The 26,896-nt window shown below is 45.8% G+C and overlaps 1 protein-coding gene across 1 annotated transcript in view; it reads right to left on the reverse strand.

Moving 5' to 3' along the window:
* Positions 1–26,896, reverse strand: part of RCOR1 (REST corepressor 1) — a 191,038-nt gene that overhangs the window by 18,349 nt on the left and 145,793 nt on the right. The window contains exons 5-7 of the mRNA XM_015418469.1: positions 24,209–24,370; positions 17,269–17,387; positions 8,217–8,295 (exon numbers count right to left, since the gene is read on the reverse strand). Of these exons, the coding sequence (XP_015273955.1) occupies positions 8,217–8,295; positions 17,269–17,387; positions 24,209–24,370 (360 nt within the window). The remainder of the gene's footprint in view (positions 1–8,216; positions 8,296–17,268; positions 17,388–24,208; positions 24,371–26,896) is intronic.

The following is a 26,896-nucleotide window of genomic DNA, read 5'->3' on the forward strand; positions in this document are numbered from 1 at the left end:
TCATCTGGGTGGACCCCGTTTTGGGGCCCATAAAATTGTGCCCCTTGGTCCAATCGTCCTGAAACTTGGTGGGTATTTTGGGGAGAGGTTCCAGTAAGCACGCTCCAAGTTTGGAGCCTCTACCCCAAACCCCCTCCCCCCAGCCCCCCACAAAGTTTCAAGAGGATTTTTGCCATTGACTTCAATGGCCCCATTGGTTATAATGGACCCGAATTTTTCGGGATTCCCGAATTTTTTCGGATATCTATGCTTTACCGATATAGATATTCGGGTTTTTTCGGGTTTCCCGAAAAAATTCGGGTCCAGTAAACCCGAATCCGAATTTTTCTGAATTTTTTTTTTTTGCACACCCCTACTCCGGACCACGACAGAAGACAGGAGGGCCTGGCATGATGTGGTCCATGGGGTTGCGAAGAGTCGGACTCGACTGTGCAACTGAACAACAACAACAACAACAAAGGAAGTTTAAGACAACATTTGTGGATCCCTGGCAATACGCCTGCAGCAGAAGCACTCCTGTCAATACACTTCAAGGCTGAGCTCTGAAGAACATTCAGGCTCGGATCAATGACTGTCTAACAAACTGATGGTCCCCTCATAGTTCAGGGAGCAGCCGGAGAGCCGATCAGTTTTCTTCCGCTGGTTCAGAGAACATATGTAAGATAGAGCAGCGGGCTTCCCCAGCAATTGCAAGGGGCACAGATGAAGAGGATTCCAAGAAGGCAGAGAACAGCAGGAGGGGAAAGAGAAGAAAATAAGAATCCACCCTTTTTTTGGGGGGGCGAGGGAGATATTCTTTTAACAAAACTGACTGAGACCTAAACACCACGAGGGTTTCCATTTCTTCCTTTACCCGTATTAATTTTTAATATCAGTTAACCAAATGATAAAGTGAGGGACTCTGAGCTCATCAAGTTTTTAATTAAAGAGAGAGGAGAGGAAGGGGGAGAGAAACCCGGACTGAAAAATATGACGGTGAAGAAAAAATGGACACCCTGCACCCATTGATTAATCTCACAGGATAATTTTGGACTGCATCAGCCAGAAGACTTCAGATACAAAGACGGATGAATTCTGCAGCAGCTGCCTGCTTCATCTTTATTCTTCAGTTCGGGATGCTTACATTTGGCTAACTTACCTCAAAAAAGCACAGTGACAATTTGCTACTTTCCAGTCTTCAAATCACTCAGCTCCCCCAGAGTTGTAACTTGGTAACCCTATCTGGACTGCCACTATCCGGTCTTATAGTTAGGAGTTCCCACCAGTGTTCCCTCTAAGATGAGTTAGTGTGAGCTAGCTCACAGTTTTTTAGCCTCCGGCTCACACATTTTTGCCTTGGCTCAGGAAGGATGGCTCCAGAGCAAACTAATTGATGCAGTAGCCAAATCACTCGCTCACAACTTTAAAGCCGGTAGCTCACAAAGTAGGATTTTTGCTCACAAGACTACACAGCTTAGAGGGAGCATTGGTTCCCACTATCCAATGATCGAGACAACACATCAGTGTGGTGTAGTGATGAGAGTTTCAGACTAGGGTCTGGGAGGCCCAGGTTTGAACCCCCACTCTGCCCATGGAATCTCGCTGGGCGACCTTGGGCCAGCCTAACCTACCTCACAGGGCTGTTGTGAGGATAAAACAGAGGATCAGAGAACAATGTTGTGAATGCTGCTTTGGGATCCCGTTGGGGAGAAAAGTGGGGTATAAATTAGTTACGCACCATGGAGTGTACGCACAGGCACACACCCCACTTTGGAAGTTGCCTATCACACAGGCAGAGTGTCTGAGTGTCTTGTGGTAACTAAGGGGGGGGGTTTAAGGTGGGTATCAAAAATGGCACAAATTAGTGCTGTTAAAGTATGAAAAACGAGGGTGTGCAATCCAAAGCACGCGGCTTGGCTGCAAAGACAACTTGAACTCAAACATTGCAACCATCTGTTTCCTTTTGGAAAGCGCAGCAGACACAAATTAACTTTGACTTTCACCATGCATGGCTACATCCACCGTTCTAGCCTGCACGGCAGGGAGCCAATGGCTATCAAAGGCTTTTTTTGGGGGGGGGGGATAAGGCAGAACTGAAGTCTGCAGTGCCTGCATTTGTCAATAAGCAAAGCCTTGTCAAAGTCATTACCGACTTTAGCTAATTATATGCCTATCCTTATATCATCATTTGACTGGGGCAGATGTGGTTTTCTGGGTGCCAGCAGAGGAGGCGTCTTTCACCGAACGAATGACATTGGCTTTGGGGAACCTCTAGACATCTGTGTGCTTTTACACAGCGCCCTCCCCTCCAACTTCCCTTCTCACACCTGGATAATTCTAAAGCCCAAAGCAAAACATTTTCTCATTTTGCTATTTCACGCAATTGCCACAAGCAAGTCAGTACTGGAACCGCCAATCGCATGACAATCATAAGGGGAAGGACCCGTGATTCGTGTCCCTGGCCATCTGGCTCTCAGAATCACATCCCTACCATAGCTGCACACCTACTGAGAACTGACTGAGAGTCACAGCAACGCCCCCCCCATTTTCTCTTTGTACCCCCTCACGCTACCCAGGCTCATGCCAAGCATCATATGGAAATAAACCAGTACCTTGCCCAGTTCCATGGGCCCAGCCAGAGTACCTGGGGGTCTCCTCTTCTGCCGGCCACTGTGCCCCCCCTCCCCCCCCCGCCTGTGCATCCTCCCTGTCAATTTGTGACTCCTCCCACTGCCCACATTCCCAGCCTCATGCCCTTCACATATACGCCCGTCCCCTAATGACATTTATTTATATTTTATTTTTATTTATTTATTTGGATTTGTATCCCACCCCCCACCCCCACAGGGCGGGTTCCAACAATGTAAATATAATATATAATACAGATAAAGCCACTTAAAAACAACAGTATAAAATAGCACAAAATCCTAAAATACCATGTAAATTCTAATCAGATGTCTCAGCAATTAAGATGGAATTTAAAATTCAGGCCACTGACAGGGGGCCAGCCAGAGGGAGGGGACGTCCGCCCCCTTAACCACAAGCCAGGTGGAAGACCTCCATCTTACAGGCCCTGAAGAACTGTAATAAATCCCGCAGGGCCCTGATGTCATATGGGAGCTTATTCCACCAGGTGGGGGCCAGAGCTGAAAAGGCCCTGGCCGTGGTCGAGGCAAGTCGGACATCCCTGGGGCAGGGGACATTGGACAGGGCACAAAGCTGGGAATGCAGGTGGTGGGACAGCTCCCCAGCGAGTGGGCAGGTGGCAGCAGTGGGTCCTACCACCTTAACCCTGGGCAGCTGCCCCATATTGGAGTATGCTGATGCCAGCCCTGTCCATGGGTCCCTAGAATCACCAGGGGGGCTAGAATTTTGTCCCTCTAGCTAGCTGGAGCTTGTCAGATCTCAGAAGCTAAGAAGGTTTGGCCCTGATCAGCATTTGGAAGGGAAACCACCAAAGAACACCAGACTCCTGATGGGGATACAAGCAATGACAAACCACCTCTAACAGTCGCTTGCCTTGAAAACTTCAAGGGGTCAATATAAGTCAGCTATGACTTGACAGCAACCAAAAAAGAAGTATTTGAGAGGGAGGGAAGGCATGACATGGTACAGCCCGATATCATCTGAAACTAAGTAGGGGTGGTACTTGGGTGGGGCACCAAGTAGGACTCTGCAGAGGAAGGCAATGGCAAACCACCTCTTTTTCCCCCACCATAGAGAACAATGGAGGGGATGGGGGCAACCTGTTTGAGGGCCCGTAGAATTGGACCCCCTGGTCCAATGTTCTTGAAACTTGGTGGGTATCTTGGGGGGTGGGTCCAACAGCTACCCCAGGAGTTTGGAACCTCTCCCTCAAACCCCCTCCACTCCAGCCCCCAGAATATACCCTATGTTTTCACCATTGATTTCAATGGTTCATAGGATATAATGGGGACAAAATGGACATTCGGCTGGCCAAAAGACTCCTGAATTGGCTCCTACTGCCGAAATTGACATGCGGGGAATATTTCTGCCAGCCGAAATTGATTCTGCCCAATTTGGCCGAATCCGAATCGGGCCGAATTATTTTTTTTTGCACACCACAATTTAACAGCCGTTCCATGCGCCTCGGTGTTTAGTCATGCTGGCCACATGACCACGGAAATGTCTTTGGACAGCGCTGGATCTTCGGCTTGGAAATGGAGATGAGCACCGCATCCCTAGAGTTGGATTCGACTGGCTTTCGAGCAAGGGAAACCTTTACCTTTACCTTACTTATTCCCATGCTCCGGTGGGAGTAAAGCTTCTCTCTCATAGAGACAGGTCAGGAGGATTCTGTTTCCCACACCCACAAAGATTAAGGTTTCCCCCTGCCTGCCTATTCTTCAGGCACATCAGGAACCCAACCTATCTGGAGACGAAACATCAGGTGTTGGGGACATGAACTTTCCTTTGGGATGCCCCTCAGATGTGACTCGTTCGCACAGGGAGTCTTGTTTGCTACATTTGAGCTCAGGAAAGACTCCTCACAACCCCTCAAGGTGGGAAAAATAGCATTTCTTTGCTCATCTGGAACTCTGGGCTCATCTTACTGTAGTGCAACTGCGGTTTCTGTAGGTCTGGCATATGGAAGCTAATCTTGGGATTTAGGGGGAGAAAAGTGGCTGGTGCCAAACTCATCCTGGCTTATACAGGGAGACTGGATTTGCTGGCATTCGGGGAACTGATATGAAAGCGGTTATTGCAAAAGCACTGCACTACGTACCTCGGCTGCCCGGGGTTGCAGAGTTGGCAGGGAGACAATTTTAGCTGAATTTAAACTATATTAAATTTATGTTTAATTACCACTCAATGTCACACTATACTCCCTAAGCAGAAGTTTACTTCAGCAGAACTTCATTAGGTATATCAAATGAATTTATCCATCTGTCATTTAAGCAAGGTTTTTGGTTGCTGTTGTTTTTTTTTGAAACTGCAAAAATAATGAAGGGATTCTGTCAAAAAGGAATGCAAAACAAACAAACAAACAAACCCACAGACACAGAAGGAAAACACACTTCCAGAACTCAGCATTGAGATGGTTTTTGTCAATATAAGGCCCAGTTCATAAATTTAACTGAAGTAGTATGACTCTACACCACCTCGCCCCACATAGCTAGGGTAGACTCCATTATTATTTACTGATTGACATCATTTATACACAACCCTTTTCCACAACAGGAACCCAAAGGGGCTTATCTCATTTGCCTCTCTTCCATTTCATCCTCACGAAAACTCTGTGAAGGGGGTTAGGCTTGAGAGCACATGACTGGTCCAAGGTCACTCACTGATCTTCCACAGCAGAGTGGGGATCCGATGCTGGGCCTCCAACACTCTGAACACTACACCACGCTGGCACTAACCACTGTACAGCACTGGCAACACATTACAACATGGCAGCATTCCTAGCATAATATGTTAGTGCATGGATCTGTCCTGTGTGCATGAATTCATGTGCATTGCCAGAAATAAATATGTAACCACCACGGGATGTGCACACGCCACAGAGCTGCAGGTAGTGTGCAGGGCTGAGCCCACACGTGAAACGATGGAACCTCCTCCTTCTAAACCAGTGTTTCTCAAACTGTGGATCGGGGACCCTAAAATGGGTCATGTCTCTCACACAGGAGGGTCACAAGGAACAGGGTGAGGAGACTCTGGGAAACTCAACATCAACTTTGGGTTTGCCTCTGGCAGAATATGTAAAATATTCGTGAAATGTTAGCATTTTAAGAGACTAACAAGATTTTGGGGGTATAGGCTTACCGAGAGTCAAAGCTCCCTTTGTGAGATAACCATCTTTGTATCTGACAAATGGAGCTTTGACTCTTGAGAGCTAATACTCTAAAAATTTTGTCGGTCTCACCCTGACCTGGATAGCCCAGACAAACCTGATCTCATCAGGTCTGGGAAGCTAAGCAGGGTCGACTCTTGCAATTACTTGGATGGGAGACCTCCTTGGAATACCAGCAGCTGGGAGGCAGGGGCAGGCTTTGTTCAGCCACCTCTCTGAATATCCTCCAAGCCCCCAATAGGGGTCAGTCACCAGAGGTCGCCATGACTTCCAGGTGCACTTACAGTCAGTCACCAGAAGAAGATGATGAAGAAACTGGATTTATACCCTGCCCTTCACTACCCGAAGGAGCCTCAGAGTGGCTTACAATCCCTTTCCCTTCCCCTCCCCACAACAGACCCCCTGTGAGGTAGGTGGGGCTGAGAGAGCTCTTTCCAGAACTGCTCTTTCCAGAACAGCACTGAGAGAACTGTGACTGACCCAAGGTTACACCAGCAGCTGCATGTGGAGGAGTGGGGAATCAAACCCAGTTCTCCCAGATTACGCGCTCTTAAACACTACACCACTACAGAGGTTGCCATGACATCCAGGTGCACCACACACACACGCACACATGGAAAAAACTTTGATGGTATCTTAAGGTGCTACTGGTCCCAAATCTACTCTTCTACTGCAGATCAACATGGCTACCCTCCTGAAAGTATAGTCATGAAATTTAACCTGCTGCTCAGTGTATTTAGAAATACTGAAATGATTTCAAATGGTCACTGTACCACAAAGTTTGGAAAAGGGTGGGTAGGCACAGGATCCTTTATGAAGCAGTGAGAGGGCCAGTGTGCTGGTCAGAACAGCGAGCTAAGACTAGACAGACACCAAACTGGGAGGAGCAGCGAACACGCCAGAAGATACAGAATTCAATGGGATCTGAACACGCTGGAAAAGTGGGCGGATGTGAACAAGATACAATTTAACAAGGGTAAGTGCTGAGTTCGACACCTGGGTAACAAAAATGAGGAACATGAATACTGGATGTGGGATACACTTCTGGGTAGCAGCGTGTGTGAGACTGGGGTACAGGTGGACCACAAGTTAAATATGAGCAGTCGGTGTGATGCAGTGACAAAAAAAGGCTAATGCAACCTTGGGGTGTATCAACAGAGGCATAACATCCAAACTGCAGACATGTCACAGTCCCGCTGTATACTGCATTGGTCAGGCTGCACCTAGAGTGTCGTGTGCAATTCTGGAGGCCTCACTTCAAAAAGGACAGAATGGAGCGGGTGCAGAGGACAGCAATGAGGATGACCGAGGGCCTGGAGACCAAGCCCTATGAGGAAAGGCTGAGGGACTTGGAAATATTCAGTCTGGAGAAGAGGAAATTGAAGGGGGACAGGATTGTTCTCTTGAAGTATTGGAAGGGCTGTCACTTTGAGGAGGGCAGGGAGCTGTTCCTGTTGGCAGCAGAGGAGAGGACTCGCAATCATGGGTTTAAGTTAAGGGTGGAAAGGTACTGGCTGGATATTAGGAAAAACTTATTTACAGTAAGAGTTGTTCAACAGTGGAATCAGCTCCCTCAGGGGGTGGGACTAGATGGCCTGCATGGCCCCTTCCAACTCTGTGGTTCTGTGTTTCTATGAGACCCAAGGTTCAACTCCCCATTCAGCCAAAAAGCTCACAGGGTCACCAGGGGCCACTCTCTCTCCCTTCCTAACCTGCCTCATGGGGTTGCTGTGAAGGGCAAGCGGAGGAGGGTCATACCATGCTCACTGTCTTGAATTCCTTGGAAGAAGGGTGAAATAACAATGGGATAGATAGGCTGATATTAATTTTTGTACATATTCATCTTCAGAATTTGAGGGATACCACATCTGCCACTCAGGGGTCCCTAGAGTTTATTTATTTTTGTGTATTTATTTAAACTTTTATACCCTGCCTTCCCTCATAGTTCAAGTCGGCTTCAAAGGATAGTAGCATTTCCTTCAGATGCATCTACCACTGACTGCACTCAAACTGCACAACCCTCCCATTCTCATTTTATTAAGTTTCTAGTCCTTATGACAACTGTGGTGAGAAGACAAAAGAAGAGAAGGAGAAGAGATTGGATTTTATATCCCACCCTTCACTACCCAAAGGTGTCTCAGAGCAGCTTACAAACTCCTTTCCCTTCCCCCGCCCCCACAACAGACACCCTGTGAGGTAGGTGGGGCTGAGAGAGCTCTTGACAGAAACTGTTATCAGAACTACGGCTTGCCCAAGGTCATCCAGCCAGGTGCAAGTGGAGGAGTGGGGAATCAAACCCGGTTCTCCCAGATTAGAGTCCATATTATACAACAGCTAAAGAAAGCAGTAAGAACACAGTAATTTTCTATACAAGTTGATAGTATATTCTTAATATATTATATAGCATTCTTTGGGAAAATACCTCTTTTTTGCTCTCCTTGTTTTGTTCAACCTCAATATCTATAGGGTTAGTTCCATTTGCTTCTTCCATTTCATCCTCACTAGAAAATAAAGAGGAAGGCAATGCCATATTATTTGTTCATAATTGCATATATATCTTTTAAGCATGTACCATAAAACCCATACACAAAGAAATATTTTTAGTCACAGTTTTTTCTCATTATGATAGATGCCAGTACAAAAATAAAAGGGAAATCACAAGAACATTTAAAGGAAATAGTTTTTCTTTTTCAATTAGGAAATATTGATCTCCGAGGACACGGTTTCATAGAGGTTAAGTATAAAACAGCAAGGCTGATTCCAATATTAAGAGGATCAGATCACCTTATATTTTTAAAAAGCCTTCCTGCTATACCTATGTGGTCCTTTTCTCAATAGGTATCACAAAGGCACCAAAACTACAAAGTGGCTGCATTTGGACATGGGATGGAGAAAGTGTGGTGAGAACGTTCTCTCCCCAACACCACACTACAACTTGGGGCACCCAACAATTCTAACAGGCAAAATGGAAAAAAGAAAGTACTTCAGGCAACGTGTAACTAACCTGTGAAACCTGTCAGGAGGAGGAGGAGGAGGAGGCGGGCTTTGGCCTCTGTTCCTTAGCTTATAGGTGAGAAAGAGAGAGAGAGAGGGAGACAGACAGAGACAGTTTGGTGTAGTGGTTAGGAGTGTGGACTCTAATCTGGGAGAACCAGGTCTGATTCCCCACTCCTCCACATACAGCTGCTGGTGTGACCTTGGGTCAGTCACAAGTTCTCTCAGAACTGTTCTATCACAAGCAGTTCTCGAAAGAGCTCTCTCAGCTCCACCTACCTCACAGGGTGTCTGTTGTGGGGGGGGGGAATTGTAAGCCACTCTGAGATTCCTTTGGGTAGTGAAGGGTGGTGTATAAATCCAATCTCTTCTTCTTATTCTCAAGGGACACCTAGGCTGGCCTCGGTGGGAAACAGAATTCTGGACTAGGTTGACTAAAGGCTACATTCTCCTCCTCCTCTATCTAATGTTAGCAAGGCTGTTGTACATTAGGGTTATACAATTGTTCTTGGTGAACTCCTGCTAGTCCATTAAAACTTGGAGGAGGATCCCTCACAAGAAGCTATTTTGCTTTAAAGCTTTGGTACAAGCTACAGCACAGGCTTGTGCTTCAGATGAGTCAACCAGCCAATTGGTTTTTAAATCTGCATGGCAAACAAATCAGATTTTTCTATTAAATTCCAATGCTTTCTTCCCACCACCTTTTTTCCCATCTAAAGGAAGGAACCACCTATTTTCCCTATAAAGGAAGGAACCACAGGTGACTGATTATATCAGCCAGGCACATCCAAGCATATGTTCAACAACCTGTTGTTTGGTTGTTCATTTTATTTTTTCGTTTCAATTCCTGGCAGGGCAAAATACAGTCCACTAATAATAATAATGGGTTATCAAATTTAAATCAAGTCCAATTGTGATCAAACCATTAAGGATGCTGAGACTTCTAAAAAAAATCCAACATACTGAAATATGTATCTCATAACATTAAAATAATCCTGACTACAAAATACATTGGCATTTTATATATTTTAGATTAACCCACTGCTGCCATTTGCAATACCAGCCATACAGGGCAAAGTTGCTCACCGAGCTGAAAACTGCTGGGATGAAGCTATTTCCATCCTGGGTTCACAATATGAATGTAAATCACTCTGAGCCACAACAGCCAATATTGGAGCCTCCAGTCAGAAGCAATATACATTATTACTCAACGTGAGGAATTAAAACAACAGTATATAGCCGATCTCCATCATGAGAGCTTCCTAGCAGCATCTGGCCGGTTGGAGGTGCCCCTTACTAAGAGAACTACAAAACGAGCCATCTTCACAATCGCCAACTTTTTCTTTAATAAGAGCTACTTCTGAATAATGAAAAACATTGCAAGCTAGTCCCCCCCAACATATTACCTAATTCTGAGAAACAGAACACAGATTAGGAAAAGCACAAGAAATGAAGCCACCAGTGAAGCAGCACAGAGCAAAGTCCTATGAAATAAAAGCTTTGTCTTTTTAACAAAAAAGAATTTAGAGTGGCTCTTTATTGGATCTTTTACTGCATCTCCTAGAGGATGTGGAAGCTACTCCGCAGAGGGCTAATGCAACAGGTTGGACCCAAAGGTGGACCCAATCCCCCCCCCGAAAGTGGACCCCAAGAGCCCCCCCCCCAATTTTCCTGAGGATTTCCCCATGAAGCAGAATTTCAGGGGATCCATGTGCATCACCACAAGGAGGAGGTAGGGATATCATACACCACAGGCTTCTCAGTATCCCATCCAGAGTTTTTAAATTTAACTTTGGGAGAGGACAGCCTAATTATCCTGTGTGCGTCTCCAGTGGATGGCCTCTTCTGCAGTATCAAAGGTATGTAGCAAGGACAGCCAGTAACCAGTACAAGTCGTGATGAGAACAATGCAGGAGCAAAAGGAACTGGAATGGGGGGGGGGAATGGGAGAGGAAGGGGCAGCAGTCCAGAGGACTAGCTGGGGCAATAGCAGTGCGCTTGATTCCGTGGGCTCCCTACTCATTTCATTCACGTTGGCAGTTAGTAACCTAACTTTTCTCCCTGACAGGGAGCCCAAGTGACTTATAAAAAGGTAAAGGTTTCCCTTGCTCGGAAGCCAGTCAAATCTGATTCTAGGGGGCAGTGCTCATCTCCGTTTCCAAGCCAAAGAGCCAGCGCTGCCTGAAGACGTTTCCGTGGTCATGTGGCCGGCATGACTAAACACTGAGACTCACGGAACGCTGTTACCTCCCACCGAAGCGGTACCTATTTATTTACTTGCAATTTTTTTGTTTTTGAACTGCTAGGTTGGCAGGAGCTGGGACCAGAGACGGGAGCTCACTCAGTCACGTGGCACTAACTGCCGAACTACAGACCTTCCGGTCTGTAGCTCAGCATCTTAACCTCTAAGCCGCCATGGCCCTTCAAGTGACTTATAGAAACGGCCAAATTTAAATTTAAATATACAGTTGCATCAAACAAAATTCAATTTAACCACGAAGGGGAGGGGGACACAAGGCCACATCTTGAATAGACTCTGAACCTTGTAGGGCAGCTCACAAAATGGCTGTCATTCAGAAACTACGAGCCCTTGGGCTCATGCCTCTGGCTATCCTCAGGGTTTTTAAGCATTAGTACAACTTCCATTTTCTGTGACCTGCTAAGTTTTCTGGGCAAATTCTGATCGCCGCTGAGCTGCCCTCCCTTCCCTATTGAGGAATAAACTACCCTAAGTACCATATATAAACCAAAGGAAGCACTTCAACCAACCAAGATAGCTAATCTAATCTCTGGAAGTCACCGCTGCTAATAATATTTAACTTTGAAAAATTGCATACCATTTTGTGTCATTCTGTGGCTAGACCTAACAAAAAATGGTACTCCAGGGCTTGTATTTCTGGATCCTCCGGACCTATTGCAGCCTGTCTGGCTATCAGGCTCTTATAGGTACGGAGGATCCAGAAACAAAAGCCACAGAATACCATTTTTTGTTAGGTCCAACCAAATCAGTAAGAAGGCCTCGCAACTGCTGATCTGCGGGTCTGCATAGAGCTCTTTGTAGGATGCCAGCAGGTGGACTAAATTCTGACCAGAGGGACCAAGGCTACAATCCAGCAAGCTAATTCGAGTTCTTAGGCTTTGCTCATTCCAATGGAATATTAGAACAGAGTTCAAATTAATGTTCCAATCCCATCTACAATTCAGAACTACTGTACCGGGTACAGCTGAAATGCGATGTGCCACGTAAGAAGCATTACAAGAGTACAGAAATGTATTGGATCAGCTTTTAATATATGCACAGGCTTCAGATCCAATGGAAAAGAACAGTACACCTTTCCCAACAATCCATGAAATTAAAAACATACTGTAGAAGCCTGGGTGACAGAAACCAATGTTATTTTCTCCTAATCTTGTTTAGAATTCCTTCCAGCGACAGTGGAGTCTTCATCTATATAGTGTAGAATATTATTTACTTTCCAACTCCAGTTTACACAAATTAGGTGAAAAGAACTTAATAACCTGTGCAGCTATTTTGCAGGGGGCACTGGTTCCAAGGCAAGCTGAACTAATGTGTTACTATACAAATGAACAGCCAGGGTATGCAATTGCTTTTTAAAAAACAGATACTGTTTTTGCATCTAGCGTTAGCGTTTGCATATCGTGTCTATTACAAAAAGCCATGCTTCATAGAGTCCTCCTTTTTTTCTTTTTCTTTTTTGTCCTGCAAGGAAAATTCATTCAGGTGTGAGATTGCAAGCAACCCACATGCAGATCACCATGTTTGAGGATGGTCTACGTACAATCGGTATAGACACACCTGTGAGATTATCATAAAGTGAACTGCAGCCAGAGATCTTATCATTGGGGAGCCCATAGGAAACTGCAGAACAGAATGCACCCTAGGCTGAGGTCCAAGTAGACACGATAACACACAATGGATTTCTACCAGTCTACAGAAGAAGAATAGGTTTTTATTCCCCACTTTTATCTAAGAAGTCTCAAAGTGGCGTACAATTGCATTCCATTCCTCTGCCCAGAACAGATACCTTGTGAGGGAGAATCAAAGAATCGCTTGTGGGACTGAGAGAGTCCTGAGAGAAGCCGGCTTGGCCCAAGGTCACCCAAGCAGGCTTCATGTGGAGGAGGAGTAGGGAATCAACGCCAATACTCCAGATTAGAGACTGCCATTCTTAACTACTACGCCATGTTGGCTCTCCATAGAGGGCAAATTGAACGTTCCGCCACAATTGAAAGCAGGGCCACACAGAAAGAGAAGAGAGAGAAACCCTTCCATTTCCCCTCCACAGTTTTGCTAATCAAAACTGGGCTCCCCATGCTTTCATTAGCATTTTATAGGAAGATGGATTTCGAACGACACCATCTTTTTCACTTCAAAATGGTAACTCAAAACGGAATGGGGGGGGTACATCTTCTCTCTCCTCCACCCAGACTGGTTTCAGAAAAGGGGGCTGGCAGTTTGTGCTGGGAGGGGAGGGGAGGGGAGAGGAAGTGCCTAGTTCCCTGCTATAAATCTTTACTTGGATTTGGTTTGGGCCATACCCTCTCCCATCTGAAGATCTGGTAACCTTTGCTACTTAAAACTTCAACACTTAGAAGTACAGATATCTGAACGAGATTTGGGGGGGGGGAGAACACACAATATGTAAGATGCCAGCTTTCAAGGCTCAAAGCTTCCTTTGTCAAGTATGGGAGCTCTGACTCTCAAAAGTTCACCCCCCCCCAATCCCACTCTTTGATTGCAGGTCAACATGGCTACCCTCTGAAATTATCCTCATAATCTGCAGCCCGTAATCGGCAGTTCCCCGGCAAGGCGGGATATAAATTGAAAATAATAAATAAATAACAAACGGTCATTTACTTAAGTTTGTGCATAAATTCTGCTCTAGTCCTGCTTGAGTAAAGCAGAAGACCCACAAACAACATAAAGATGAGCCATAAAAATGAGGCACGAAATAGACTTTGCTCCCCCCCTCCACCTTTTTCTAACACTAACAGCAAAGCAGGTGGAAGTGCTCTTGGGGAAAAAGAAAAGAAAAGAGAGACCTAACAAAACCTGCTCAGGTTTGACTGTGACAGTTTTGAGACAACCGTGTTGAAGCTAGAAAAGTGTCAATCTGACGCCCTGCAGAAGTCGCTTATGAGACAAGGATCTGCAGCTTCCTGAGCTGTACAGATCTCTGCTCCGATTACCATAAGCAGCCGCTGCAGACTGCAACCCTTAAGGGCAACAGGGTTGCTTTAATCATATCTGTACATTCAGACATTGCTTGTCTGCAGAAACAATTTTTTTAAAAAAGAAGCACTGGCTGTAATGGCTCTTGCCGTCCAGAGATCATAGCTCATTTCAATGATATATTTAATACGAACAGCCCACCACCACCACCACAGCTTTCCAAATTTGCACACACGTCTCAGGCAGCTCACAATCATTAAAGCCAGCATGACCTAGACCCACAGTTTTGGTGTTACTGCTGAAACCACTGCAAAGCTGGCAAAAAATTAACAAAAAAAAACTAACATGTGCCAGCCGGGCCCCTTCCTGAATTATAGCAGTGGAATCACCATCTCCATAGCAACAGGCTCTCAGACTATTTCAAATCAATATTCCTGCATTGCAAGAACACTGAATTAATGCAAAAAATCTAGACTCGGGTGTATCTTCAAAGAACATTTCCGGGGACCAAACCTACAGAAACAAACCTCCAGCCCTACAGAATAAGGAAAGGACAGATGGACTGCAGAACCAATGGCTGCTACCCACTCCTGAGCCTGCTTCTCATTGGGAACTCTTTTACGTCTTCTGGTTGCCTGCCCATGGAATAAGCAATACAGAACTGGTTGGATGACCCCTACCAAAAGGGCCAAAAAATATCTAAATCACTGTATGTGGTAGGCCTTTCAACTGCAAAATTTTTGCCTGATGACTGTAATGCGATACTTAATCACAAGCATGGTCTTTTATAGAGCCTAAATTTTATAAGCAATAGTACAGAATTACTCATGCATTGCAAAAAAAATAAGAAAAAGATCATATTCCTTCCAGTTTAGGAATAAAGCACAATTGAGAAAGTAGCACAGTGCTACGAGAAGGGAAAGAAAACCCTGAGCAAGGATCACACTTTCCAGAGAATCCAATCTCACAAACAAGGAATTTACACGTTGGCTGCAGTTTCCTACAAACACGCCTGCAGAAACATAACAGATCCCGCAGGGTCCGGATGTCACCTGGAAGAGTGTTCCACCATGCCAGGGACAGGGTCGAAAAGGCCCTGGCCAAGGCTAAACGAATGCCTCCAGGGACCACCATAAGATGCTGTTGAGAGGTGCACAGGGTTCTCTGGGGACCATATGGGGAGAGTCGCTCCTGTAGCACTAAGACCTTGAATCTGATTCCGTATACAACTGGTAGCCAATGCAGGTGGCGCACTACTGGCTGTATGTGCACCTGCACAGGTGCTCCAGACAGGAGGCACACCGCTGCATTTTGCACCAGCTGAAGCTTCTGGATCAGGGACAAGGGCAGCCCTGTGTAGAGTGAGTTGCAGTAGTCTAGTCCAGAGGCGACCATTGCATGGACCACTGTGGCTAGATCGCAGGGGGAGAGGTAAGGGACCAGTTGCCTGACCAGATGAAGATGGTAGAAGGCTGACTGGGCAACTGATATGACTTGGGCCTCCATAGAAAGTGAGGCATCCAACGTCATACCTAAACTCCTCACCACTGGCATTAGTGTCTGAGGTGCCCCATCAACGGGTGGCAAGTGAATTTCCAAGGCGCCCCCCCCCCCCCGCCCCCGGAGGCACAGGACCTTCATCTTCACTGGATTTCGTTTCAGTTCAGTTCATTTACTCAGCAGCTGTGTTTGTGATGGGGTACATCCACAATGAGCACATCTGTACATTTGAACAACAGAAGTCCTTCAATGCCCAAGAGCCCTGGCCATGCTTTCAACGGAGGATGAGCACTTGAGAGGTGAAACAATGGTACACCCACAGCAAACACAACTAGCTGTGTGAAGATTTGTTTGGACAGACACTGTGGCTGCACAGTGACCCTGTACCAAGGGTCCCCAACCTTTTTGAGCCTGTGGGTACCTTTGGAATTCAGACACAGGGTGGGGGGCCCAAACCACAAAATGGCTGCAACAAGAGGTGGAGTCAACCTTAAATGGCCACTGCAGGAAGTAGAGCCACACATAGAGGAAGCTCAAGTGCAGGGGGTAAGAGTGGTAATTTTTTAAAAAAACACACACAAGAGGAGTGTGAGAAAGAATAAAACCAACACTGTTTTGGCTGTTACCACCAAATAATCTAGATACACTATGTCTACAGCATTGCCAGAATCAACTATTTTAGTAACTCTGTCAAAAAAGGAGATAAGGTTGGTCTGTCATGACTTGTTATTTTAATCTGTGTGGCTGATCCAATCACCAGTAGCCAATCAGAAGCCCTGCTGGGCAAGCGTCCCACTTGGTCCTATCCACTTTCTAAAAACACTTGGTGGACGCCAGTAAAGGTAGCAGTGGGCACCGTGTTGGGGACCAATGCCCTATGCAATAGGACTCTAAAAAGAAGGGGGACTATAAAAATAGGACTCTAAAAAGAAGAGGGCCATAAAACACAAGAGATGCTTACATTATCAGCTCAAGAGAAGAGGAAGCGTTCCCAGCAACATGGCAACCATTTGCATAGCGGCAGAAAGTTGACAAGCTTTGTTCTTCAAGTGCTTTGAAAAAGTACAACCCCCTAGTTTGCATAATATTACCCATCGAATATCCACCTTTTCCACCTTGCACCCATCTTGAGTAGCACTGCTATTTAAAATGACTGAAACAAATTTGTGCCAGTATCTCAAATCGGCTATATTTCTGTATGCAACTCCCCTCCCCCCCAAAAAAAAAATATAAGGGGGCTATTAGGAAGGTCCCCAAAAGTCTATTGTTCTGTAAAATGTGCAAACAGAACTATTTTGGAGAGAATTCTTTTAGAGGGAGTAAAGCTGTGGTTGTGATGGATCAGCTCAGGAGCTGACCTTTGCCAGAGATAATGTGTCCTTTTCCTTCCAGATCTTCAGTCCCAGCCTCACTGCATTATGTTGTTTTCCTAAGGATCTTTGGTGTTAAGACTCAAATGTTATCACGTTTTGTAATCTGCTTGCTGATTGACTAAATAGCTTTGTTTCACCAGGAATCTCTGCAGTCAGATACAAACACTATCATTCAAATGTCACCAAGTTTTGTACTGGGCTTTGATTGACCAAATAATTTTAGCACATTTGGGAGTCTGGCCCTGAGTCACAGTGAGAAAGGGGGACTAAAAAAAGCAAATAAATATTTATCTGCACAGTAGACGAATTAAGCGGGCAAAATATCTAGATCCTCATCTCCAGATCCTTAACCTTGCAATATCTAGATCCTCATCTCCAGATCCTTAACCTTGCAAGTCCATTTACACACTTACCTTTCCTCCCGCTCTCTTTTCTGTTTTCTTGCATGACGGTCCATAACACTCGTTTTAGTTCTCGTTTTTTTCCATGAGTAGTAGAACTTCACCAGGCTCGCTATCGACTTGTCTGGAAGCTGAGAAACACAGAAGATGGGTGTCACCAGGACTCTTGCCGTGTTCCAGTTCTGGACTAGAGTGCCTGGGAAAGTTCCACAATCCCACTCTGAGCAGAAGCCACCCACCATCATGTTGTGGTGCCGGCAGAGCAGGGTTGCCAACCTCCAGGTGGGGCCCAGAGATCTCCTGGAATTCCAAGTGATCTCCAGATGATAGGGAACAGTTCCCCTGGAGAAAACGGCCACTTTGGAGGGTGGATTCTATGACACCATAGCCCGCTGAGGTCCTTTCCCTCCCCAAACCCCTCCCCCTCTGAAGGCTCCATCTCCTAATCTCCAGGAATTTGCCAAGTCAGAGCTGGGAATCTTATATTATCCTCAGAAGTGCAAACCAATTCTGTTTATGCCTGACCTCAGAATGTAAAGTGCCAAGAGCACAATTGCCCAGCGGTGCCACATCTTGGTGCTGCTCCAGAAACCGAGTGCAAATTAATTGGCATCTTGGATACTTTTCCAGAAATGGTCCAGCTTTTTTTTTGGGGGGGGGGTATTTTTTTGTACTTTTTTCCTTTGGGGGAGGGAATCCAATATTTTTGGCTTCATTATTACCTATGGGGAACCTTTCTGGGAGACTGGGATGGTGTTTTTAAAAAGGTAATGGCGCCAAAATTGCAGGGGAGCTCCTGGTGCCTCTCCTTTAAATAATCCCCAAATTTCAAGTCAATTGGACCAAGGGGTCTAATTCTGTGGGCCCCTCAACAAGGTGCCCCCGTTTGTCCTCCATTGTTTCCTATGGAGGAAACCCACAAAAATGTAAAACCAAGAATTCCGTGTGGGCCCCCCCATAGAAACACTATTGGAGAAGCCAGAGCTATTACAATGTAAAATGTAAGAATCTGAATGTACATAAAATGTGAGATTCTCGATATAAAAACACAAGAACCCCCCCCAAAGTGAATCTAACACAAAGCAACTTCACCAAAGAACAAACTTTTTTCATATGTGTTTGTGTATGTCTGTGTGCGCGCACATGTGAGTGTGTGTGTGTGTGTGCGCACGCACCCGGAAGTCACGGTGACCACTGGTGACTGACCCCTACTGGGGGCCTGGAGGATATTCAGAGAGCTGGCTGAATAAAGCCTGCCCCTGCCTCCCGACTGCTGGTATTCCAAGGAAGTCTCCCATCCAAGTACTTGCCAGAGTCGACCCTGCTTAGCTCCCAAGATCTGACAAAATCGGGCTTGCCTGTATTAATGGTGCAGCTTTTGTGGCAACAGCCAGTGCCTTAAGTCACAGAACAGGAGGTACACTTCAAAAGAAAATGCTTCTGAAGTGCTGGCTGAAGCTTCCAGCTCTTGTATTTGTTTCCGTTCACTTGGCCTTTCAGTGGCCAACCTTCCATTTCACAGTGTGACACCTTCTTTTTCCAGCTCTCACCGTTTCCTTTGCCCTCAACACTACACTGCTTTAGTCAGGCTGCATTCTCACTTACTTAACGACTAATTACGTTATCAATTGTTCTGCTTTCGCTTCTAGTCAAGCCTGCTTCAGAAGGCGCAATTTGCAATTAAGGAGCCGCCTCTCAATTTTTTGCTTTTCTGTTGTTGCTTCAAAAATGAAAAGGCGTGCTTACGGCCCACATCGTATTTGAATTTTGCAAACTCCAGTCTTCTGCCCAAATGCCTTCTCCTGCTTATGAGTGCAGACTCAAATTAGTGCACTTGCAAAAATGGACATAAGGTGAGGCGGCTAACCCTGGCCTCTCTAGCCCTGTCTCAGCATTTCTTAACTATTGATTGTTGCATTCCCAGTGGGATGGCTTCTATTTCTTCTTCCAGCAGGCCAGTGGTATGTCTGACACCAGCTATTCCTATCCTGGTCCTACAAAAGTGAGCAAACCATCTTAAACTGGATGCAGACTAGGGCTGCCAGCTCTGAGCTGGGAAATATCTGGAGAGTTTAGAGGTGGAGCCTGCAGAGAGCAAGGTTTGCAGACAGGAGGGACCTCGGTGTGGTCCAGTGCCATAGAGTCCACCCTCCAAAGCAGCCATTTTCTCCAGGGGGAGCTGATCTCTGTAATCTGGAGATCAGTTGTAAAAGCAGGAGATCTCCAGGTTCCACCTGGAGGTTGGCAGCTCTAATGCAGACAGTGAGGTCTTAAGATCATGGCCTAGAAGATCTGTTCCCAGCTCCTAATGCCCAGGCACACTTTTTGGGGGGTTAAACATCCAGTCTGATAAAGCGTTTTGAAGAAGCTCGTTCTATGTGCCATGTTACTTTGGCATTTCACTTCTTCGGTAACTACTAAGAATGTGTGATTGTTATCCTCTTCCCCCTCCCCATCCGCACACATAAACACATCCTTAATTTTGAAGGATAAGGGCTGCTCTAATTATCAGGTTTTATGGTTACATTTCAGCTGGCTATGCAGAGCAGTTGATTCTTTGTTGCTCAGGGATCCCACGCTGGATTGATTTTTTTTGCAAGGCGCGGATGTAAATCAAGCAGGCACAGGCATCGGACTATATGCGCCTCTTTAAATCGTTAAGATTAATTATATTTGTGCAACACTTTCCTCCAAGGAAGCCAGGGCACATCCTCCCTTCTCCAGTTTAGCCTCACAACCACACTGTGAGGCCATTTAAGCTAGCCAAGGTTACCCGTGGAGCTTGGTAACAGAACGGGGATTTGAACTCGAGCCTCCCTGATTCTAGCTCGATCATCTGCTCACTGTGCCACACTAGCACAAATGGGTACAAGGAGCAAGGCCACTCTCACAGGCCCCGGACACTGAGTTTACACTGATGTGCAGCTGTACCTCCAGATCAGGGGTGGCTAAACTATGGCTCGGGAGCCACATGTGGCTCTTTTATACATATCGCAGGGCTCTTTTTGTAGCAGGAACTCCTTTGCATATTAGGCCACACACCCCTAATGTAGCCAATTCTCTAAGAGCTTACAGAGCTCTTCTTACAGGATTGGCTACATTAGGGGTGTGTCACTTAATATGCAAATGAGTACCTGCTACAAAAAGAGCCCTAATTGTGCGACTCCTGGCAGGGCAGCTGGGGAAGCAAACAAATATCACTGGACAAATAAATATCATTATCAATATCTGCTTTTACCGCTTTTGTTATCATTTTTGCAGTCTCATTTAATGTTAATAAAAAGCAAATTTGCATATTTCCCAGCAAAAACATGTAATATTTGTTCACGTCTTGTGGCTCTCAAACATCTGACGTTTAGTCTGTGTGGCTCTTACGTTAAGCAAGTTTGGCCACCCCTGCTCTAGATGGTCAAGCAGCTGTGGCGAAAGCAGGTTGGTATGCCTCGTACTAAGAGCAGCGAGAGAAATCCAGCTAACCAGAGGAAGGCAACCACCGACGTGCATATCAGACAGTGGCACCCCACTTTATTTTAGTCAGCCTGGCAGTGCCCTCCTCCACCTCCAAAGGAGGGGTGTGGAGTTGGAATAGACTCAAGTCAAAGCTGGGATTCAGAAGGAAAGTCTGGAAGCCAGTAGGACGGGGGGGATCCCCTCCTGTAAAGCAGCAATTGCTTAAAATTAGAACTAGGAGTGTGGACCATCCGTGAAAATGTGTGTGTGTAAACCCTTGCACTGGTGCCTCCATGCTCCCCTAGAATTCTGCTCACAAAGTGTTTTCCCCCCATCCATAATCGCATGACTAAGCGCATGCATCAAGCAAAACCATTGACTTGCACAACCACACAATCCTCATCTTCCTCCTCCCACACCCCCCCCCCCTTTGGAAGGACACAGATAAATGTTGAGGGGAGCGGCACTCAGGCCAAAGGAAAGACTGCCTTTCCCGGTTTTGAAGTCCTCATCCCCAAGTGAAATGAAACGTAAGCGCGTTCGCTCCATTTATCTTTTGTTAACCCCACCCCTGCCATATCTTCCTCAATATCTAGACTGTAAACTCCTTAATGCAGGGAGCTGACTCTTCTTTTGCTTTTATTCAGCATCGACGGGGTGCCACGGGGATGATCTGAAGTGACAGGAAGACCCCACAGATGTCCTCGCGGTAGGCTTCTAAATGTCAGAAGAATGAATTTCTGAGGAGGATTAGGAAAGCCCTTTCCTCCGACAAACTTTACGAGAAACCCCAACCACTCTGACATCTTTGGAACCATCTGCTCAATTTCCCCCCACTACTGGCTGCAGAGCAACGGACCGCACACAGAGACGTCAGCTTCGCTTTTTGTTCCAATTTCTTAAATATGCCAATAAGGGATCATTTTTATCTGGCCGAGAAGCATGCAAATGTAAAAGTCAAAGGTCTGCACATGCAAAAGAAGGGCACCTTTAAGTCTCACACGTAGGCACAAAGCTGTCTTCTACGGAGTCAGCTCCTCGGCCCACCAACAACACTCTTTGTCTGCTTTGCCTACATTTGGCTCTGAGGTCTTTCGCATCACCTACTGTCTGATCCTTTGAACTGGAGATGCCGGGGAGTGAACCTGGGACCTTGCGGTCACAAAGCAGACGCTCTGCCACTAAGCCACCCCCAAACCTCAACCCACCCAAAATCTAGACTTCTCTGCAAATTTCTGCCTGCCAAACTGTTCCACTTGATGAGTACTTGAAGGCATAGTAAGGAGATTCCAGCAAGGTACACTTCGGTTCTTAAAATTCCCTCCTTTCGTTAAACATAAAAGTCAACATTTGCTTGTCGCAAAAAGGCAGAAGTTGGATAGGATGAAGACACAACTCAGCACTGGCTTATCGGAGAGAGAAAGTGCTTAAGCAGATCTACCCGCATGCTGCAACAATAGTTTTTTCCACCCAACTCCGCTCTATATCATTGGCTACCGCCAGGGGCAGCTAATCGATAAAGATAAGTCAGCCAAACATTGGGGGGTGGGAGAGAAGGAAGAATTCAACATGGGGCAGGCATTTTTTTACTTTAATTCTGGCAACAGACCCACGTCAAGCAGCACATCTAGTTCTGCCCTTAAAAAAAAAAGTTAGGTACACAGAGCTGAGAATGCCTCGGAAGAAGGGAGAGGGAGCGCGTTAAGACAGCCGATTAAGCCAGCAGCTTTGGCAAACCCAAATTAGTTACAGCTGTTGCTCCCACTAATTAACAGCACACAGCTTTTAGTGTGACCCTCAGTCTCCGGTGGATATAAATATTAAGAAAGCTTCTGCTCTTATAAAAAGCAAGTGGGCGGAGATCTTGGGCAACGACAGCGGCTTGCAGTGGAGCGCTCTCTCACAGCCGATACCGAATTACATTACGGCTTGGACCCTGAGCAGTATGAAGAATCACGCCACAGGAAGGCAACTTCTCCCCCTCCCCCCCTCACTGCACCTTTCTGTGTCCCCCCCAGAGTGGTGTCCCTGCAGGTCAGTGGCCTGAATAACCCTTAGCCTTCTCTCGTCAGAACTTGGAAGCTAACCAGGCTCGTACACAGTTAGTATTTGGATGGGAGACCACCAAGGAAAACTGGGGTTGCTATGCAGAGGAAGACAAAGGCAAACCACTTCTGATTGTCTCTTGCCTTTAGAACCTGCCGGGTCCCTGAAAAAGCAAAACAGTTTTGGGTTGAGATTCATGCTGAAATGGAAAAAATTGTGAAATGTAAATTTAAGAAAGAACCAAAAAGGACATTGATGTGGTATATGATTACAGCTGCCAGAATGATTTATGCACAATATTGGAAACAAGATAAGGTTCCTGAAGTTGGGGACTGGATCAAGAAACTACTTTTCATGGTTGAAATGGACAAAACGACAAGGAAACTTAACAATCTGGAAGCAGAAGATTTTTTTGCAGACTGGAAAGATTTTAAAGACTATTTGGAAAAGTATTGGGATGTAAGGGACAATTTATTTTGCTTTGATAACTATTGAAGGTTAAAGAATATTAAAAAATAGATAAAGATATAAGAATAAAAAATGGAGTGATAAGTTACCTATAGATAGGAGTAAAAGAAGGGAGGGACGAAGAACATCTAAGAAACGTACAGGAGGTTGGAGCACTGTGGGAAGCCGAGTGGGGGGGGGGGAGGAAGGGAAGAGGGTAGGATGTATAACTATATAAGGCTTGATTTATGTTTGACTTTATTATATCCTAATAAAATGTTTTCAAAAAAAAAAAAAAAGAACCTGCCAGGTCCCGGACTCACCGTGAGTCAGTTGCAGCGTGATGGCACGTAGCTATAACAGGCCAGCAGAACTGAGAGAACGGTGCAGGGAGGGGCCATGGCTCAGTGGTAGAGCATCTGCCTGGCATGCAGAAGTTCCCAAGTCCCATCCCCGGCATCTCCAACTAAGAGAAGCAGGTTAGTAGGCAACCTGAAAGACCTCTGCCTGAGACCCCACAGAGCTGCTGCCAGTTTGAGTAGACAAGGCTGACCTTGATGAACCTTGACTCAGTAAAGCAACTTCATGTGTTCAAACTGGGAATCTGCAACAGGATGGGGGGAACTGGCAAAATCTCCCTGCTCCTCTTCCACAAGGCAGAAAAGCCATTCCTCTGGAGCATCACTTAGGGATGAAGCCTGAATGTCAGCCCACAGAAGGCCAACTGAGATAGGTTTAACTTCTGATTGAAATAGATACCGAGAAATCCTGTCTTTCTATCACCTTAACTCTGCCCCAGACCCAGCGTACGTCATGTTTTTGCTATTCAGACTTTCACATGTCACCAGTCCCTTTCTTCTACGGGATTCCCGTACCTTTCTAGACAAAATGAGCAACCCAAGAAAGACTGGTATTTTTCAAAGAATCCAGACCCGCATGGGCCTCCCTTGCTCTTACGCCAGGGCCATCACACACATCTTCTTCGCCTGTGGCCTCCGGGATTCCTTACCATCTGTTGAATTCGGTGGAATGTTTTCCCATGGAAACTGAAAGCCTGTTCAAACAAGACCTTGTCTTCAACCGTCCATTCATCCGGGAAAGGGGTAAAGTTAGGCAGGTCCGCCAGAGATTTCTCGATGTTATGCTTATGCCAGAAGAGCATCCCCAGAGCCTGCAAGAAGGAAGGGGTGAAATGAGATAGCAATCCATGTAAATAAAAACTGGATGTGCAATGAAAGGAAGATAACAATGCAGATAGTTTTCATGTGTAAAGAGCGCATCCTCCTGCTCTCAAGTCTTAAGCTACGACTGCCACAAGAAGGTCTTAGTGGAGCCCTGACCCGGATACCCCAGGCAAGCCCGATCTCGTCAGATCTCAGAAGCTAAGCAGGGCCGACCCTGGCAAGTACTTGGAAGGGCGACCTCCAAGTAATACCAGAGGCAGACTAATCAAGCCCCTCTCTGAAAAATATGTTTCCAATATGTTTCCAAGGACTGTCCCACATAGAACTACATTGCAGTAGTCAAGTCTGAAAGCTACAGAAGACTAGATCAGTACAGCAAAGTTAAAGAAGTCAAGAAGGGATCAAGAAGAGAGCCTACAGACATTTCTCCATGCCTATTACCCCTCGGCATATCGAACCTAAATCCAATCACGCCTGCTATTGTCATTCACCTGCCATTGTTATCTGCCTGCTAATGTTGTTCGGTATCTGAAATCATTCCACTTTCTATTAAATAGGGCAGATGGACTCCCATTCTAGCTGTATCTGCAGAAGCGAGCAGTGATTCATGAAAGCTCATACCATGCCACATATTTTGTTATGTCTTTAAGGGGCTACTGAACTCTTGCTCTTTTCTGCTGCTACAGACAGACTTACGTGGTTACCCATCTCGATCTACATACTAGATGTAAATGGAAAGACACTCCCAGCCATGGCTTTCAAAATGTAAGGCTAGGTTCAGGAACATCCCCCACCTGACCTATCATTGGTAAGTCACTACCCTCTAGAACATGAGTATTCTCCACTAGCATCCATTGTTCACTCAGTATGCATTCAGGACCACAGCCAGCCATTCTTGGATGCTTGCTTAAACACAGAAGTGGGTGTCCTCAGTGTATGGAGGATACCCAATCCCAATGCTGTGGATAAGCACACTCAGCAACTTCATGTAGGTATTATGGTGACGGAACTGGCCTCTGGGGTACTCCGTGTAAGAGATCCTGAATGGGTGACTCAGCAACTCCAACTACATCCCACAGACCACAGGCCATAAGCCAAAAACAAACCATTAGAGGACCACCCCTTAAGATTCCAGCTTGGTATTGTAAACAATCCAGAAGAACAGAATCATTGACTGCATGGCATCAGAAACCGATAAACGATTCAACAAAATCAGTAGAAAAGAATTCCCTTTACTGATCTGTAGACTGCAGGTCATTCACTGGCAGGACCAGAACTGGCCACTGTCCTGTCTTAGGGTCTGAAGACAGACTGGAAAGGGTCAAAGAATGATGTGTCATTCAAAACTGCCCGAAGCTGCTCTGCCTCCACACACTCAAGGTTATAGACAGGATAAAAGTTGGCCAGATTATATTTTTCTAAGGAAGTTTAAAAAATGGTACATCATTCCATCTCTTAACACCAATGACCTTCTAAGTTCTTGTTCCAACTGTCCACCAAGACAGTCAAGGAAGTGGTGATGCTTATGATTTCAAGAAACATCAGCTGCAGTTAGCAAGCTGAAATGATCCAAGCAGTTGTGAAAATCGTTCCCTCTAAACTCCCTCTAACTCGTGAGTGAAAAAAGCTAGTAGCATTAAAGTTGTGAGTGAGTCCACATTCAACTATCATGTAAATTAGTTTTTTTTTAAGATTACTTCCATAACCTTGTAAAGTTCTCAGAATAAATTCTTTTAAATTATATTTAAACCCTGGGGAACAGGTCTACCCATACCTTTCCACTATAATGGTAGACCTGGCCTTGAACTGTTGCCTTGTGCTGAGCCTTAGAAAACATACCAGCCCATTTGGGGGGGGGGGGGAAGAAACTCTTGCAGTCTACTTTTTAAAAAAGTGAAATATGACAACCAGCATTACAGGTCAAGTGTAACAGAGGAGGAACAATCGCGGTCAGAACCCTGCCTAACCTAACAAACAGGAAGTTGCTTAAATGTTACCTGCCCAAACTACTTATTTATTCAAATATTTATATTCCACTTTTCCCTGTGACCCAAGGCAGCTTACAAATCATACTGAAAAGGACAATAGGGTTGTGCCCCCCCCAAAAAATTCATTTTTCCCCATCTCCATTGTAGCCTATGGGGACCATTATAGTCAATAGGCCCCATGGGCTATAATGGAGAATCGATCTGGGGGTATCTGGGGCTCTAGGGGGACTGGGTTTTTTTAGGCAGAAGCACCAAATTTGCAGCATAGCTGCTGGTGCCTCTCCTTAAAAATTCCCCAAGTTTCAAAAAGATTGGACCAGGCGGTCCAATTCTACGGGCCCCAGAAGGAGGTACCCACATCCTCCATTGTTTCCAGTGGAAGGGGGGGAAATTTGTGTGCAGAAGCAGAAACCCCTGAGCTGGCATCTACAGTTTTGTGCACTAGCACCCCCTAGCGCAGCTTAGAGGGAACTATGGTGATAACTGCTTGCTACTACACATTAGTCCCTGTAACTAATATGAGAA

The sequence above is a fragment of the Gekko japonicus genome, unplaced genomic scaffold (assembly GCF_001447785.1).
Source record: "Gekko japonicus isolate JY-2015 unplaced genomic scaffold, Gekko_japonicus_V1.1 scaffold93, whole genome shotgun sequence".
Taxonomy (NCBI): Eukaryota; Metazoa; Chordata; class Lepidosauria; order Squamata; family Gekkonidae; genus Gekko; species Gekko japonicus.